At 32.1% G+C, this 19,838-nt stretch overlaps 1 protein-coding gene across 5 annotated transcripts in view; it reads right to left on the bottom strand.

Moving 5' to 3' along the window:
• LOC127723025 (cullin-associated NEDD8-dissociated protein 1-like) overlaps positions 1-18,931 on the bottom strand; it is a 52,659-nt gene extending 33,728 nt beyond the window's left edge. The window contains exons 1-7 of one of the 5 annotated variants that reach the window (XM_052229428.1): positions 18,735-18,931; positions 15,121-15,222; positions 11,296-11,363; positions 9,731-9,843; positions 7,040-7,140; positions 1,166-1,232; positions 388-486 (exon numbers count right to left, since the gene is read on the bottom strand). In XM_052229428.1, the coding sequence (XP_052085388.1) occupies positions 388-486; positions 1,166-1,232; positions 7,040-7,140; positions 9,731-9,843; positions 11,296-11,363; positions 15,121-15,222; positions 18,735-18,776 (592 nt within the window). In that variant the 5' untranslated portion in view covers positions 18,777-18,931. The other 4 variants (XM_052229432.1, XM_052229431.1, XM_052229430.1 and 1 more) reach the window with 4 other exon arrangements.
• Between the last annotated feature and the right edge of the window lie 907 nt (positions 18,932-19,838).

Consider the following 19,838-nt stretch of genomic DNA (forward strand, 5'->3'; position numbering starts at 1 on the left):
AAGCTATGATTGCCCTCTTCCTAACTGCCAGTCTGGGACTAGATAACTGTGGTAGTATTTAAATGTGTGACTAACCTAAAGCTATGATTGCCCTCTTCCTAACTGCCAGTCTGGGACTAGATAACTGTGGTAGTATTTAAATGTGTGACTAACCTAAAGCTATGATTGCCCTTTTCCTAACTGCCAGTCTGGGACTAGATAGCTGTGGTAGTATTTAAATGTGTGACTAACCTAAAGCTATGATTGCCCTTTTTCTAACTGCCAGTCTGGGACTAGATAACTGTTGTAGTATTTAAATGTGTGACTAACCTCAAGCTATGATTGCCCTCTTCCTAATGGCCAGTCTAGGACTAGATAACTGTGGTAGTATTTAAATGTGTGACTAACCTAAAGCTATGATTGCCCTTTTCCTAACTGCCAGTCTGGGACTAGATAACTGTGGTAACAGGGATTGCATAATACTAGGATGGAAACTGATCAGCAAACCTAAAAATAAAAGACACAATTAAATAAATCACATGACTCTTTATGTCAGACACTCCACCAGAAGAAAAATTATAGAACTTCCCCTTACTCTACACTGTTTATACTTTGGAGAACTCATTTTACCATACAATGTCTTATAATCAAAGTTATAATTTTTATTTTTATTGTTAAATAACACATTCATAAATTTATCTTATTATCTTATGGGTCATAATCATATCTGTTTTTTTTAAATCTATTATGTTGTGCAAACATTTAATTTGTGCAGGTGAAACATGTGAAATGTGAAATCCTTTTCAGAACTGATTTTCAGTAAAAGGAATACATTCGAACCGGCAATAAAGGTCACTTTTATTAAAAGCGAAAAAACCTCAGGTCACCCTTATTATTGTCCTGCTGTAGTAGAAGATATGCTTTATGAACCTCAACAGAAGGTTATCTCTCTTACATGTCTTTAGGGCCAGTTTTCACTGTTCCCATGGATGACCTTTGTATGCAGGTTTTACAATAATTATATTTAATAAATGTTTCAGACAGTGTTGTATATATGTATGATGTACAGTTTCATTATACATTAATTTGGTGCATCAAATTTATTTAAAAACTTGGACTTTAATCCTGAATAATGTTTATTACTTTTATAATTAGTAAAATCCTGAAGAGGGCTTTTTGTACTCACCTCCAAATCTACTCAACAAATCACCTAGTATGTCTAAGGCTTCTAATTGTACAGACATGTCTTCTTGCTACAATAGTAAATCTGGTTATTAGATGTGTACTGATAACTTTTACTTTTTAACATACATTTGATCAACAAACCGTCTTTAGGTGTGTATAGTACACACTTTTTTACCCCCAAAAAAAATTTGGTCCAGGGGGTGCGTTTTATACACAAAAATAGGTGATTTTTTATTTTCTTTTTTTTTATTTTATTAATAGTGTTTTTTTCTTCATTAATGTATATGTTCAAGACGTTTTTTATTTTATTTCTTTATCTGTAATTTTAAAAAAGTTTGTTTTCTTTCATTATTGAATACACAAGTCATGCAAGTACTAGTGTGACGGGCGCATTATGTTTGTGCGCATTTGGGGATTAAACATTTTTAAGTTTGCATGCAGCTTTTGATTACATTTGCGCACATGTATTTTACAGGTAAACGCAGGTAAAAATAAAGGTCATATAAATAAAAAATAATATAAAAATGTAAATGACTATAATTTGTTAATTTTCATAATAAATATGACCATAAATTATTAATTTTGAAAATATTTGTTAATTCAAATTATATATTGTTCATATTGTATTCTGAAACAAAATATGAAGTGATCATGATAAATCCTGATATAGCTTAAGGCAAACATGTAACTTCATCATATTCATTGCGAATATTTCATAGTGAATAGTGTTTCAACGAATAGTGATCGCTTTTAAATTAGTAAATATATATTTTAAGTTAGTTTGTAAAATTGCGTCAAGGCACAAAAATGGAGTTTCGTTTGTCTGAAACAAATCTGGAAATCTTTTAGATTAGTTATGCTTTAACATTTTAACATTTTAATCTGTATATATTTCTAGGATTTAGTGCTTGTGCATAATAAAAGAGACTTATCCTGCTCGAAATCTCACTTCCTCCTCCTCGTTGGTGAGCAGGGACTTAAGACTAATGGAAGGGGTACTTGTACTTTAATAAATAAATAAGTATTATTATCTGTATTTACCCGAGTTTACATGTCAAATAAATGCATGCAAATGTAATGGTGATGTGCGCAAACGTAATGCACCAGGTGCGACATCCTGCATGAGTGAGCTTAAAATGTAATTAAGGATTAAGAATGGGTGTGTAGCAATTGAATAATCATGTCAGCTTTTGACACTTGTTCAATATAATAACCCCAGACAGTGCTCTAAATCAACATGATCAATGAAAAGGAAATATCGGATTAAAGAGTCATCAAATCTTAATTTCTACTAATCAACTTTAAAAATGTTTGAGGTCTAATTTCTTTTGATCCATAACATTCTAATTTTTACCTTTTTTTTTGAATATTTGAACAGAGCATCAGCTTGGACAAGATTAGACAAACATTGATTTCAAAAGGGATCTTTAATTAATAACTTTACTTTTTTAAAATTAATAAATGTTAAATTCATGATAAAAGCTCTACCATTTAATTGTTTGTGACTTTAAAATAATTTGAGTGAACAATCAATCTTAAATAGACTTAAATGAAGATTAAATACATGAATTAATTCTTCCCTATGAAATGCTTTTTACTGTGAACTAGACTTAAAAAAAAAAAAAAAAAATGTGTATTTCCTTTTTTTTTTACTTTTTACTTTAATATTTTTTTCACTTTTTTATTACTTTTTACATTTTTTTTGGTTAAACTTTTTTTCACGATTTGGGATGGATGAAAGTTATACACAACTGTGTACTATACATGGCTAAATACAGTACATGTAAAATAGTCAGACCGAAAATTTCAAAATCTTCCTTACATGCTGTATAATATTAAGAGAACATCAATACTCCAATTACTAGTCAAAGCCAAAGAAAATAAATGTGGATAGTGTCCACATGTGGACACAGATGATGCCCCCGCTTGCATATCTTATAGTTATAAAGGGACATAACTGAAGAACGGTAAAAGTGACGCTACCCAAATTTGAACTTGATCTGAGTTTTGTGGTAATAAGCATTGTGTGTAAGTCTCATAACATTTGGTTGAGGTTAACTTAAGTAGAAAACAGAAACTAAAAATTCAGCAATTTTTCTATTTGTAAACACGCATAACTCTAGAACGATTGTGTATAAGTTTTATAACATTTGGTTGAGACAAACTAAAGTTAGAGAACGGAAACGAAAAATTCAGCAATTTTTTATGTTTATAAAGGGACATAACTCAAGAATGGTAAAAGTGTAGCCACCAAATTTTGTACCTAATCTGTATTATGTAGTAATAAGCCAGTGTTTTCCACAGGATTTTTGGATAGCACCAGGGTAACGAGTGCTCTTGGTAAAATGATTTGTATAATGTGTCGTGTCGCGGTGCGTCGCTTACCTATATTTCTAGTTACTGTTGTTTTTATGTCTTTTATTTTGTTTTAATACTGTGGTACTGGGTTATGTAGACATTGAGTCAGAAAATTATTGGTAAAAGTGAAGTAAATCAATAAACCGTTTGTATACTTGAATATCTTTTTAAAATAAATAAAATATGATTCATTATTAAATATTTATAGTAATTAAATCTTTTATAAAATCCATGATCAATTAAAATAAAATATCATTTAAGAGTTCAATTTAAAAAACTTTCTAGTTTCTAGATAGAAAATTGTTGTATACAAGTAAAACTGTGAGCTACTGCTCACTGATGATACCCCCGCCGAAATATTTCAGTAAGCAGGAAGTTGTTGAGTGATGAATCTGAAAACGCATCACACGGTGTAACTTACTTATATAAACCCTGAAACCAAATTTCAGAAATCCTTGTCAAGTAGTTCCTGAGAAAAATGCGACGAAAATTTTCATGGGACGGACGGACTGATGGAAGGACAGACAGAGGTAAAACAGTACACCCCCACTTTTTTAAAGCGGGGGTATAATGAAAGGATTTCTGTCTTAAGGAGACATAAAATTTACAAGAACTACTATTGTTTTATTATTTGAACCAGTTTCTATCTTAAATTCTAATAAAAAAAAAAATTCATAAACTTTTTAACATTTTTCCAAAATAATAAATTTCATGTAAATATTAACCTTTCTTGTCTTTGGTGATGACCGAACATAGATACAGACTAAACGCTGCACTAAAAACTTAATCTTTATTTGCCATGATTCATTTAAAAAAAATTCCTTAATCCATCTTAGGTCTATAGATCTATAAGTAACCATATTCAATGTCAACAACAAAGTCTCCCTATTTTCCCGCTTAAATGACAGGAAGTAGATATAAATAAATTTTAACATGTGCTTATGGATATTGTTTACTGCTTTCATTCATTAATTTTGGATATAGATATTCAGTTTGAAGGTAGAGTCATGCATTTTATTTATAAAATAGATTGCAATTAATTGTAAATAAACTTGAATTTTCTACTTGAATTAACTGGGTCATGCGATATTAGTCCGAGATTACTCTGATGTCCAAAGGCTGTTTTGGCTTTTGCCAGACAAGCTGAGGCTGTAGTTATTTGTAATCATAAAATTATGATATCTTAATTAAAACAAAAAACAATCATGTTACAAGTGTTGATTACATCGATTAAATCCAATCAACAAGGTTAACCTCATAAGGTAAATCGATCACTGGTTTGAACTGGTCAAATTTCACCTGGAATTTTATACCACACGGAAAAGATTTAACCAGTAATTTAAAACTCTACCGATTAACGATTTTTTTAACTGAAAATTTTAGCACCACGGATAAAAGATATACATCGCGGTAAGACCAATAGAACCACAGTAAAAATGTATACATTGCGGGCCCACTGTCCTTTAAGGGCCTGGGGAGAACACTGAATAAGCATTGTGTATAAGTTTCATAACATTTGGTTGAGGCAAACTAAACTTAGAAAACAGAAACAAAAAATTTGTACTTGATCTAGTTTTGTGGTAATGAATATTGTGTATAGGTTTCATAATGTTTGGTTGGGGCAAACTGAAGTTACAGAATAGAAACTAAAAATTTAGCATTCTTTCAATTTCTAAAGGGCATACCGTAGAAAGGCTTGTATAGTTCGCACTGGTACATAGTCCGCACCCCCTTCTCCCCACGAAATTTTAGGTAAAAAAACTTTTTGTAACTGTTAGAAAAGGTCTAACGAAACTCCGGTAATTTCAAATCCTGTGCGGTCGTTTGCGGTATTTTCTTGGGAAAACCTGTTTTCCATCATCAAACAGAAGCTGAAACTGCTTGTAAATGATTCTAGAACGCTTCATGATTGTTAAAATAAGTTTAATTCACTTAAAAAACAATTTAGAAACTTGTGTATGTTTAAACAGGAAGTTTAAACAGCATGTGTAAAAGAAGAAACAAACCGGTGAGAGTCGAAATCCGTACATAACAGATATCACTATAATACGACTTTGAAAGTAAAACAGTTCCATCCTTTTGTAAAACAGTCTTTAATATATCTATCACATTAATGTTTGAAGGGTCTTAAGCTAATACAAACCATATTAGTCAGTATAAAACACCAAAACAGAACGAACAATAACCGATTACGTTTTGTAGTTTACAAATTCTAAGCTGGTTTACGGTTGTCTTTTTCACTATGTTTGTATCGTTTCAATCAAGCTGATACCAGTTTATTTCAACCAATGCATTGAAAAGAAACGAGAAATTTGTAATGAAAGGTTTAGTTTTTATATTTATCAGTATTAATTTGATATTGAATAGAAATAACTTATTAATATGGATGAGTTAAACTTATTAGTTTGAAAAATGATAAGAGCGCGCTCTACAATATAAATAACAAAGATGGCGGAACGTAAACAAACCACCTCGCCCGCGAAATTGAAATTTTTCTCTTATTTCTTGCTTATTGTACTCTATAGTCCGCACCCCGTCTGGATGGTCCAATTTTGGAGAATAAAACCGCAGACTATACAAGCCTTTCTACGGTAACTCAATAATGATTAAAGTGACACTACCCAAATTCAACTTGATCTGTGTTTTATCAGTGGAAGTCAAAATTAAACATTGCATTGTATAAAGCATTGATTGTAGTTGATTCAACTATAATCATGGACAAAGGAAGTTGTAATTTTCCAATTATAAAAATTTTCCAATTATAAAAATTACTTGATATTAAGAAGAAAATAAAAATTTTGCAATTTTTCCATTTATAAAGGGCATAACTCTAGAACAGTTAAAGTGACGCCACCAAAATTCAAACTTGATCTGTTTTTTGTGGTAATAAGCATTGTGTATAAGTTTCATAACATTTGGTTGAGGCAAACTTAAGTTAGAGAACGGAAACTAAAAATTTTGCAATTTTTCCATTTATAAAGGGGCATAACTCTAGAACTGTTAAAGTGACACCACCAAAATTCAAACTTGAATCTATGTTTTGTGGTAATAAGCATTGTGTATAAGTTTCAAAACATTTGGTTGAGAATGGAAACCAATTTTGGGACGTACGGACGGACGTACGTACAGACGGACAAGGGTAAAACTTAATGCCCCCACCGCTACGGCGGGGGCATAAAAAGTTTATATAACAAACAGGGTTTCTAAAATACTTTATTTTGCCAGTAAGACATTATTTCTAATCCCATTTTTTGTATTTCCTTTGCTTTCATTTATCATAACATTTGTGCCAATCAAGGACAAAAAGTTCATCAAAAAACATGAAAAAAAGGAGGAAAATGATTATTTTGCACTCTGATGTTGGTTCTATAGATCTTCTACAGTTTGTCATTACATAATATCAGCATAACTCTGTTAACTTTAACAAAACTGAAGAAGAAAAAAAGAAATAATAGACTTCCATCACCATATCTGTAACATCTACCCCATAGTAGATATAAAAAGGGGGATTACTCACTTTAGAAATGGCACTGGTTAGTCTGCCTGTTATCTTTTTACAAATACTGGATGCTAGTGCAGTAGAAGAGGGAGGCAACTCACTGATCACAGTCTTTAAACCTAAAATAAAATAATGTTGTTTACATTAAGAAACATAAAGAGTTACAGCTAAACAGAGAATGAAATATTGGTTGTCATGCCTTTTTAACAAACATGGGATATTAACAAATATATATATATATGTTATGTGAAAAAGTCATATCGCAAACTGTTCTGCACTGGAGGACTTCAATTCATCTTTTTTACCAACACTTAAAAATGTTAAAATATTTCTGGTGTTCATTTATCAGATATCATATAACTACCAGGGTTTGACACTAACTAAATGTATGTACTAGCCTGCAGGGCTAGTGAAATTATTATTCTACTAGTCCTCTTGTCAATTCACTAGCCCTCTTCGGCACTTGGACGGTCGTGCCTATCTAGGAGGGTCTGGGGGCATATCCCCCCAGAAAATTTTGATACAAATGAAGCTAAATCCTGTGTTCTGGAGCATTTCCAGAGGGGTTTGAACATGTTTTGTTTCATGAAATTTCACTGGTTTGCTTATAAATAATACCAAAAAAAAAAAAAAAATCATATTTTAATCATCTATATTAAGAATGTGTTCGATTTATTTTGAAGACCCCTTTAGATCATTACTTCATCATTATCCTCATTTTACTTATCATTATTACTAGTGTCTTTAATGAAGATGGATAAGTTAGGGATTTAAAAATACACCCACAAAAGAGGAAAGGTTTGCCCTTGCTGTTTTTTGTCATAATTCTTCATGGACTCCTTTTCCCTTGTTGTTTCAGTTTATTTTTTTTTTGCAGGACAAGATTTTATTCCTAAAAATCTGTATATTTTTACCAGAGACCAAGGAATTGTATAGTATACAAATCCTTGCAGAGACCTATAATTTTGTTTTTATGACAATAATTCAGTGATATTGTTTGCCTCAAATTACATTCGAAATACAGCTTTTTCCCCTAGAGAAAATTCCCAATTACTTAAAAACTGGCTTAAAATTCCTCCCAATAAGTTGTACATTTTTCCCAAACAGTGATGGTATCGGTAGTAATGTATGTAAATTTCGTATTCATGTTATTATTTTGATATTATGAAAGCACTTTTAGATCCAGGTTTCTGATTAGAATCATCACAGCGTTTGTAACACACGAGGTTAATTCAATGTATTAAGTACCATCATTGTTTCCGTTTCTTTCCCCTCCCCAAAAAGTACCTTTCATGTTAAAAATGTCTGACAATCAAAATATACTTGAATAAACTGTACAATAAAGACAGCAAAGGTCAGCAAAAAATCTGGGATTTGTTGACAAATTAAAAATTTGTGAAATTTCTAGTTTAAAACAAAATTTTGACTAGCCCGTCGGACTACTGTGATGAAAACTTTACTAGCCCTCCCTAATTTTTACTAGCCTCGGACTAGCGTAAGTGTCAAACCCTGACTTTACACTTACCAATACTTGAGATATCTCTCAGTTGTTCTTTATCAGATATCATATAACTACACACTTACCAATACTTGAGATATCTCTCAGTTGTTCTTTATCAGATATCATATAACTACACACTAACCAATACTTGAGATATCTCTCCGTTGTTCTTTATCAGATATCATATACCTACACACTTACCAATACTTGAGATATCTCTCAGCTGTTCCTTTATCGGATATCATATAACTACACACTTACCAATACTTGAGATATCTCTCAGTTGTTCTTTATCAGATATCATATAACTACACACTTACCAATACTTGAGATATCTCTCAGTTATTATGCATCAGATATATAACTACCCACTTACCAATACTTGAGATATGTCTCAGCTGTTCCTTTATCAGATATCATATAACTACACACTTACCAATACTTGAGATATCTCTAAGCTGTTCCTTTATCAGATATCATATAACTACACACTTAACAATACTTGAGATATCTCTCAGCTGTTCCTTTATCCGATATCATATAACTACACACTTACCAATACTTGAGATATCTCTCAGCTGTTCCTTTATCAGATATCATATAACTACACACTTACCAATACTTGAGATATCTCTCAGCTGTTCCTTTATCTGATATCATATGACTACACACTTACCAATACTTGAGATATCTCTCAGCTGTTCCTTTATCGGATATCATATGACTACACACTTACCAATACTTGAGATATCTCTCAGTTATTATGCATCAGATATATAACTACCCACTTACCAATACTTGAGATATCTCTCAGCTGTTCCTTTATCCGATATCATATAACTACACACTTACCAATACTTGAGATATCTCTCAGCTGTTCCTTTATCGGATATCATATGACTACACACTTACCAATACTTGAGATATCTCTCAGCTGTTCCTTTATCGGATATCATATGACTACACACTTACCAATACTTGAGATATCTCTCAGCTGTTCCTTTATTGGATATCATATGACTACACACTTACCAATACTTGAGATATCTCTCAGTTATTATGCATCAGATATATAACTACACACTTACCAATACTTGAGATATCTCTCAGCTGTTCCTCTATCAGATATCATATAACTACACACTTACCAATACTTGAGATATCTCTCAGCTGTTCCTTTATCAGATATCATATAACTTCACACTTACCAATACTTGAGATATCTCTCAGCTGTTCTTTATCAGATATCATATTACTACATAGTGTATCTACAATGGTCTCTACTTGAAACTCTTTCACTTTATTTACCAATGGCCCAAGGCTGAAAAAAAACATAATTGTATCATTTTCAACAAAAAAGCAAGATGTGAATTGTTCAAATACATAATGTCTAGATATACATATAACTCCTAGTTTAGCATTACAATGTTACCTTAGTGTTTACAATCATAACAAGTATTATATGGAAAGCTTTAACAGTTGGCACAAATGTCATGCTGAACAAAAGCAGCTTCAGCACAGTGCTGATATGTGTAAGAATATGATGAAGTGCTATGAGAAGTAGGAGGGAAATATTGAAAATTTTATATTTGTTGCCTTGATACAATTACATTTTCATGGATATTTTGTATTTTTGATTTCATTCAATGCTGTTATTTGATTTCTTTCATACTACAGAATGTTACTGTTAGTCTCTGTTCTACACTTTTGTGGCTCTCTTGGTTGAGTGGCTGAAGAAATTCATCTACTGTATCACTAGCTTGTCAATACTGTGACTGTTAGTATAAATCCTGCACGTGGCAATGTGTGTTCGACTCCAATCTTAATTGACTAGGATTGTCAGTTTTCCTGCCACAGGTGGGTAATTCTCTCCGAGCACTTTGGTTTCCTCCATCAATAACAGCCGACTTCCACAATATAGCCAACAATGCTAAAAGTGGCTTTAAACACCAACAATCAATCAATTTACCCTTTTGTCTTGTTTCAGCACTGTATTTCTCCTTTAAATGTATAGAACTATTATAAAGTTTGATTATTTAAGTGATGTTTTTTATCATTGAGAAAATTGCAACAGAATTTGCATTTCTAAATTTTGGAAGCATTATTTTTATACAGAACTTCATGAAATCCTAATAAATAATCTCAAATCTTTGTCTATCGTCCACTAACGCAATAATAAATTTGCGCAGAAATATTGTTTACCAGTTAACAATCATTAATGCCATATTAATAGAATATTAGTTATCCAAATGTCCTCCTTAGATCTGTTAAAACCCCATTCATATACTATAGCAGGGTACTCATTAAGGCGAGTCCATGCGTCCTGGAATCATGAAAATCTGTCTGCACTCAATATTTTCAAAACTGGTTAGTCCAAAGATGCATCAAGATTGTAAAATGTTGTTTCAACTGAGCACACATATCATTTTATAACATGAGTAAAAATGTAATCTAAATTGATGTCATTTCCTTGCTCTATTTTGTCAGAGACTGAAATAATAAATTATATAGCAATAAAAATTCTTCTTCCCACTGTTGGACTTGCCATGGTCAGAAATGAGGAGCCCCTGGACTCACCTAAATAAGTCCTGAATGAGAACCCTCTTTGACAATAAGGAATGCCAAATCTTCAAATGAATCAGGAAGATAGGTAAATAAACTAAACAACTGCAGCTTTTTCATTTGCATAATTACAGACAAGGCCCAATAAAAATTTTACAAGCATGTGAACATGGGTGAAAACTGATCATGCTGATTATCAAAAACTACACACCATTTAACTGCCAGATTCTGAACTTCACCATTCTTATCTTCCAACAACTTCAGTAGCATCTTAACAACCTACAAAAAGGAAATAAAAACATTGATATCAGATTATGGTCATACCAATGGACCAAAACATTGATATCAGGTTATGGTCATACCAATGGACCAAACATTTTACCATCATTTGCTTTCTCCCTCATTATAAATGCAAACATATTTTGTATATTTTTTATTTTATAAATTGAAAACTTAATAACTACCTGCATCTTCAAATTTCACTTTGAGAACAGTTTTCATCGTTTATCAGAAAACATTTGTTAAATATGACAATTAACAATCATATAGAGAAAAAATATATTAAAAGACACAAATTAAACAGCATTAAATAACTCAATCTCCAATAGCTTGAAAAATGTATGGCTATGTTTCATATTATCTGCTGTTTACACTATAATATAGAGATGTCAACAACCTCTAGGGCAAATCAACAGGAGATAATAAACCTGGTCAGATTCCTAACCTAAATCGGATTTCTGTTTGGTTGCTTAACAGGTCATTGACAAAGATTCATTTACACATGTAAGGCAATTTGTGCAAGGAGAACACATAACTTGTGAATAAGTTACATATATAACATGTATAAAGATATTTTTTGTTGGAGAACACCAGTCAGGAAACATTGAAAAGAATAGTTGTAGTGGTTCATAAGTCTACATAAGTACAAAGTTGTAAGAAAATTATATTTTGCAAATTGGCTATCATGGCTATAGTTAGTATTGTATTTAAGCAATTTATTAAATCATCATTAAATCTGGAAAATATATACTAAACAATTTTTACAGTACATATCATTTAAGAGCCAATAAAATATATTAAAATGTATTGTAATAATAATATTAGTTGCAAATCAAATATACAATGTAAAGCTTTATCATAAAAGATAATTGAATGAGAACACAAAAAAAGAATTGCCAAACAGCCAAATAAGAGCGATAACAGTAAAATCTCTTTGCATTTAAGACTTGTTTTATTATATTCATGACATATATATGTAAGACTCTAAAGTGCAATGGTACTCTAAAGTGTGATGGTCACGATAATGTGTGATGGTCTACCCTAAAGTGCGATGGTGTCTCACGCTAAAGTGTGATGGTTGTTTGTTTGCTAAAGTACGGTGGTATATCAAGCTAAAGTGCGATGGACCAATAGGGTAAGGTTCGAGGGCTTTAAAAACGTTAAAGAACATAAGATGTAAAAATAGTCCTTTTGCAAAATCTAGTATTCTAAGGTATACCATATGTGATAGGCATTATAATCTACTGGTAGGCTGAAGTGATTGTTTCTAAATCTAGAAGACCGACCACATAATAATTGCTAAATCGGTAATATATATAGGTATCACAAAATACTACATTTCCTGTAAATGTAACAATTGGGGGCGTATTAAATATTTGGATAATTAGCGTAGCTTGCCGTTCACACAGTCTATCAATAATGTGAACACCTCCCCTTACAGTCGTCATTGTAAATTACAAATAAAAAATTCGTTCATTGTCCGAATAAGTAACATTTATTAGTACAAGCTTTAATATCAATGTGAGAGAAAGGCGATGTTCGCCGAGTTTTCTCCTTTTTCGTAGCGACTACACATACATGTTATATTTTCCTATAATGTACAAACTAATATTTTAGCCGACAATTTACGCATGCAAACATGTACCTTTATTTTACCGATGTTACTTTTTAAAGCGACAATATTTTAACAGGGGACCGCAAAGTAAACTGCAACATAAACAATGATTTAAATGTATCAGTTCACTTCCAATGGAAGCAGGATACCTATGCGTATACTATTTTGTATCTATATAGTAAAATGGTTGACTGCAAGAGACAATTCCTTCTTTCAGCACCTGAAATAACCCCACATTTGCTTCTGCCGAAAAAGCACGGTTAGGTCTAAAATTAAGTCATGGATATTTAGTTAAAAAGTTGTTCTTAAATCAAATATTCTTAATCTATCTTCCGGCATGCTCATTTTTGGTTTGTATAAACGACTGTTAACGTCATAATCAAACTACATTTCTTACGTCTATACTTTCGCGGACCATCGGACTTTAGCGTATGGAGGCATCACACTTTAGCGTATACCATCGCACTTTAGCGTGACCATCGCACTTTAGAGTCCAACATATATATGTGTAGTAGATCAACTATATTACCCAATAGGCTTATTTTCAGAATTTCAGAAATAAATATTTTCGCACAAAGTTCTTGCGTGAATCTGTTCGTGTTTTTCTCTTAAAGAGGATTAAATCATTTTTATTTCCTTTACTTGCAAAACACATTATGCATGAATGATTTGATAATACAACTATATAATTGTCATATACAGTCGACTCCACTTAATTGCATACCGCTTAATAGCATAATTCGGTTAATTGCATACTTTTCTCCTGCACAAAACCATTCATATAATGTTAAATTGTCCGGTTATATGCATAGCCTTACAAGTGGCCTTTCGGTTAATTGCATAGAAAATATTTGCCAGCTAGATATACTTAGTTAAAACTGACGAGATTTTTGACCGGAAACGGCAATTTGGTAAGTATATTTTTCTTGAATGCATCATAATTTTCGTTATTATTTCATATTTACTTTTGTGTTATTTAAATAAAGTTTTAAAACAGTTTCTTTCGTGTTGACATGATTATAAAATAAGCCTCGATGTGTACACAGGTAAAGTTTCCCATGTTCTATTTTAAGCCTTGAGGTCATAAAAATGTCAAACAGGTGATTGTTGTAAAAACACGTCCATTCAATCTCAAAAGGTGTTAATTATTGATTGGATGTTAAACATTGTTCATAGATTACATTTGGGGTGAATTTTAAAAACAAATTCAATAACCCCTGCTAATTATCGATCATTTTTCAATGTGTACTCTTGTAATTCGGCTTGGGGTGATCTACACTTATGTTAACTTAAATATTACAGGGCATGTATCTATGGTTGAAGAATTTTATACATTAATCTTTTATTTTTAATATTTTTTGAAAAGAAAATTAACTTCTAATTATTATATTTTCTCACTTTCAACACTCGTGTCCAGCAAATAACCCGTGCAGGGCCCCATTACCTGTTAACTGCTTTGCATATCCGAAACTAACGAGGTTAAAGAAACAGTGTTACATCACTGTGCAAGCGGTAAATACTGCATATCAAAGGCAGTTCAGTACACATTTATTGTTAAAATGATTATAAACTGTGTAGTATTGTTAAACAGTTAATTTAATCAAAGCGTAACAATGTACATTGTACATCCGGGTCATAGAAACAAATCTATTTTTAGAACAATTTGTTTTATTTTCGTATCTCAGGTAAAGGAAAAGTTGGTATGCAAATAAACTAAAACAAAATGTGTTTATAAACTTTATTGAAAGAAAACAAAAAAAAATAACATGTATGACATTAGAAACATAACTTTTATTAGAATAAATAAGCATTCAATATGTTGTAAGTGGATTATGGGCGTTCATCTTTCTTCAGGGATTTCCTTTACTGATCTGTACTATCGATGTTATTTGACTCCATAATTTGGCATTTCGGATATAAGCATACTCCACTTAATTGCATAATTTTGTCTGACAAATAGGCTATGCAAATAACTGGAATCGACTGTATTACACATCTCTGCACAATAGGAATTAACGGTAATACATTAATATATATATGTATACATAGGTTTGAACGTTGTTTTCAATTTAGACTTGTTTATATATATATATATATATAATATATCCTATACAGTTAAACTATGTCATGTATGTAACAAACCTTTCTTTCACTATCGTCATCTAGTTTTATAGAATCTTTCTGAAGTTCTGTCATCAAATCATTTGTAGCCATAAATCTAAAGTCTTTATCATTTGAAGTCATCTGTGAAGTAAACATAATATAAACTTAAGTTGAAAAAAACTGTGCCAGGTCTTTTCTTACTAGATGATTATTACTCATGTTACTAAACTATACTACGTTTAAAATTGTGTTTTCATGACTTCTGCATGTTATGTGTACATTTTTTTATTCAATTGATTTGAAAATCTCACGAGCTTGTGTTTATGTAGTTCAATGAAAATTGATTTTTAAATAAACTGTTAACACAGAGATAAGTCTCGCCTATTTGTTATTTTGATAATGCAAATGTTGAAATTACAATAGCAATATTTTAACATGTAAGTTATGCAAATATTCAAAGTCAATGAACCATGACTGAAGGTACAGGGCTAAACAATCTCCATGGAAATGAGATGTGCCAATGCTAATACAACTGCAAACCAAATACCATTGACTTTTCAATAGCCGTTCCCTTTAAACAAACCTAAACACAAACATTAACTTGTAAACTATGTAAAAGTTTCAAAGTCAATGAACCATAAGTAGGGGGTGGAGTTATATAATCTCCATGGAAATGAAACTTGCAAATGCCAATACATTTGCATATCGAATATCATTGACTTAACATAAGTGGTTCATCTAAAACTGACCTAATCACAAACTAATAAAATTGAGAATGAAAATGGGGAATGTGTCAAAGAGACAACAACCCGACCATAGAGCAGACAACAGCCGAAGGCCACCAATGGGTCTTCAATGCAGCGAGAAACTCCCGCACCCGGAGGCGTCCTTCAGATGGCCCCTAAACAAATATGTATACTAGTTCAGTGATAATGGACGTCATACTAAACTCCAAATTATACACAAGAAACTAAATTTAAAATGATACAAGACTAACAAAGGCCAGAGGCTCCTGACTTGGGACAGGCGCAAAAATGCGGCGGGGTTAAACATGTTTTTTGAGATCTCAACCCTCCCCCTATACCTCTAGCCAATGTAGAAAAAACAAACGTACAACAGTACGCACAGTAAAACTCAGTTTAAGAGAAGTCCGAGTCCGATGTAAGAAAAGGAAACAAAAGAAAATAAACAAAATGACAATAATACATAAATAACAACAGACTACTAGCAGTTACTGACATGCCAGCTCCAGACCTCAATTAAACTGATTGAAAGATTATGTCTTCATCATATGAATATCAGGCACAATCCCTCCTGTTAGGGGTTTAGTATTATACCGTCATAAAATATATGAGAAGAACATAACCCGTGTCATGCCAACAACTGGTTTTAGAATAAATATGTTTAATTCCGATACATGTAAACTAAGCAAAAGTTTCAAAGTCAATAGACCATGACTGAGGGGTAAGGACCAAATATTCTCCATGGAAATGAGATGTGCTAATGCTTATACAACTGCATACCAAATATCATTGACCAACCACTAGTGGTTCCCCATAAACTGACATAATAACAAACTAATACATATAAACTAAGCAAAGTTTCAAAGTCAATAGACCTTGACTGAGGGGGCAGGGCCAAGTAATCTCCATGGTAATGAGATGTGCCAATGCTAATACCAAATATCATTGACCTACCACTAGTGGTTCACCATGAACTAGACCTAATCACAAACTAATACATTGTTGATGCCAATGACGCCAGAAACAGCATACCTATGTCTCGCTTTTTGACTTTGTCAAGGCGAGACAATAAAACATTGAAATTGAATTAGCGGAATTTTAAATCACTTGCTTCAGTAAAACATGCATAACATGGAAAAGTTTTGTTCAGGATTATAGCAAACAAGAAGTGTCTCCCTTTATGTATGTATGTATGTACGTAGATCCCTCCATTATTCGGAGCATCCCTGGAAAGCTGCAAGGGTACAGTGGAATCCGTGTACACTCCAATCAGGATTAATGGAGATGTGTCACTAACGTATTTACAACAATATTTACAAGGACAATCCCCACCCCAACACAAAGGACAGTCAGGGGTACTACTTGTACAAGTAATCTTTATTTACTTGAAGAAGTAAATAAAATATACTTATACAAGTTAATTATATTGTTTGAATAATCTCCCCTTAATTTTCAAAAAAAATTACTTGTATAAGTAAATTTTTTTTACAATCCCACAAAAATTCTCAAGTTTTGAGATGTAAAATCATGCCTTTAACAATTTTTCTCAGGTAAGCTCATAATTTTTGATAAGAGTTCAAGGTTTCATCTCATTAATTCAACAAAGAAACTGATTGAGCAAAGATCTTAAGTATTTGCGCAAGGCCTTCAAAAATTGCTCCTTGGTGGCTTGTAAATGAGCAGTGTTCTAAAGATAACAGACAAATGAGATTTTCATTGTCCATGAAATTACACTTAAATGAATAGTAAAGACATCTGCAAAGGACAGACAATTCAAAATTCTGTTAGAGCAAAAAAGTTCTAAGAATTCAAGAAAAGAAGATAGGATGACTTTTTTACTTGTATAAGTAAAAAAATCTGAATGTCTAAGGGACATAACTAGGCCAAAAAATAATTTACTTATACAAGTAAATAAAATACACTTGTATAAGTATCCTACAAATTTACTTATATAAGTATATTATAATTACTTATTCAAGTAAATAAAAATTACTTGTACAAGTAGTACCCCTGACTGAAGGAAGTGCTAAGACACCGGGCAGTCTGTTATTATGGTGGAGGAAGCTGAAGTACTCAGAGAGAACCACTGTGCTGCTCGATGGGAGCAACTAACCGAACAGATATTTGAAGATTGATCTTCAGGTCAATGTAGGGGCATGCGCAACTTTTACCTACTGAGGCCCCCAATGTACCCATTCTAGTTTAACATGTTTAAACTCGGGTCTTGGTGCCAGAGATGTGTGTGGGAGGGTAAAAATAACCATTCTGATGTACTGATATTTCCAGCACAAGAGTCAGAATCAAACTTGGAACCTTCAGCCCTGTAGCCATCGATCTTAACCACTAGACCATGAACCCACACAAATTATATCAAATTTATTATCAATCAGAATCAGTGGTTTTTCTTAGTAACTGAAGTAAGTGATCTTGTTTTTTAACCTGAATTTTCAATATTATAACAGAATATATATATCAAAAATTGAAAATATATTTGTGGGGGACAATTTAAAGAAGGATAGAGCATTCATAAACAATCTGTATATCATGATGTGCCTGAACCTAGAGGTCATTATTTTCTGTCTGTTGTAATTGTTTTTCTTGCTTGTCAAAGAAAAGAACATCTTCGATGTCAATGAAGTGACCACACTTACTGGACAAATGACAGTACCATACTTGAGGGTACCTGTTTTTTTTTTTTTTGGCTGGAGATTTATCACATTAGCAGACTAAGTGCAAGTGGTCACACCCTAGTCTTTACAAGGGAAAGGGCGTTTTCTGAATTCTTTTTCCGCAACAACAGAAACTATTCGACTTAAAAGTTTAGCAACTTTCGTTTTCCAATGGTAACATAAGTAACATCACTGGTACGGTGCCGGCAAAATATTTGTATCATGGACAAATGACGTCTACCTTTTCCAAAAGATTGGCGATATGATACGATACACTCGCCATTTTTCTTGTTTTAACAGAGAGCAAAGGTGATTGAGTTTATCTGTTAGTTCTGTTATATTTCTTGTGTCTCTGGCTATTTGGTGTGTCGGCTTCACATGCCAAAACAATTTTATTTTCGCAGAGAAATGGCAGCTTCCGTTTAGCGACCTCTATGTGATAAGGGACACAACTTTTGTTTTATCAACAAGATTGCAACTCGATCATAAAAAAAACGCGGGGCAATCGATAAAATATTGTTGTGTCGTAAATGCATCATAATGATAAAGGAGGAGGCCCAGTAAGACCCCTTTTTGGCCCCAAAATATAGCAGTTTTACAAAATTGTTAAAATGTAAATTTTTAGCTATTTATTGGAAAGAAGAATACTTCTGTTACATAAATGAGTCATTATATAAAAACATGCAAATTTCGATGAGGGAAAATTTGGAAAAATGATGTCATTGTTGTAAAAATTTAAATATGTCCTCCTATTCTATAATATGGTAGCAACTATATTCAGAAATATGCAATGGGAAAAATGAAGAGTTCCTTCAATTTTAACAAATTTAGGTCATCCTCTGATTAAGAACCATGTCAATAGTGTTACCTATATAAAACATGCATTTAGTTACTAAAAAAATGTTGTTAAATATCAAACAACTGTTCCAATTTGTTGTTAAGGTTAAAATTACTTCTTATTGACATTATTTTTATAGGTATGCATTCTATCAGAGACATATAATGTATTATATGTCTCTGATTCTATTTAAACATAAATTTCAGAGTAAATTGTTGTAAATTATGGCCGTTGTTAATATTAAAAATACACTTAAACTGAATATACATGTATGTAAAATGTGTAAGACTGAATGATTAGAAAATGCCTAATCCTTCGTATACGGCCTAAAAACAATTTCATTTGTTAATAAAAAATAAAAACTATTGCATTTTTATATAGTAACACCACTGACCCTTCAGTAACTAACGTGAATGACACAAAAGTATCACCATTGACAACACATTTCAAATTTTACTTTTATTAAGTACTGATTCAGAACACAAAACAAAGAAAACTGAGCAAAAG

Source organism: Mytilus californianus, unplaced genomic scaffold (assembly GCF_021869535.1).
Source record: "Mytilus californianus isolate M0D057914Y unplaced genomic scaffold, xbMytCali1.0.p SCAF_13, whole genome shotgun sequence".
Classification (NCBI taxonomy): domain Eukaryota; kingdom Metazoa; phylum Mollusca; class Bivalvia; order Mytilida; family Mytilidae; genus Mytilus; species Mytilus californianus.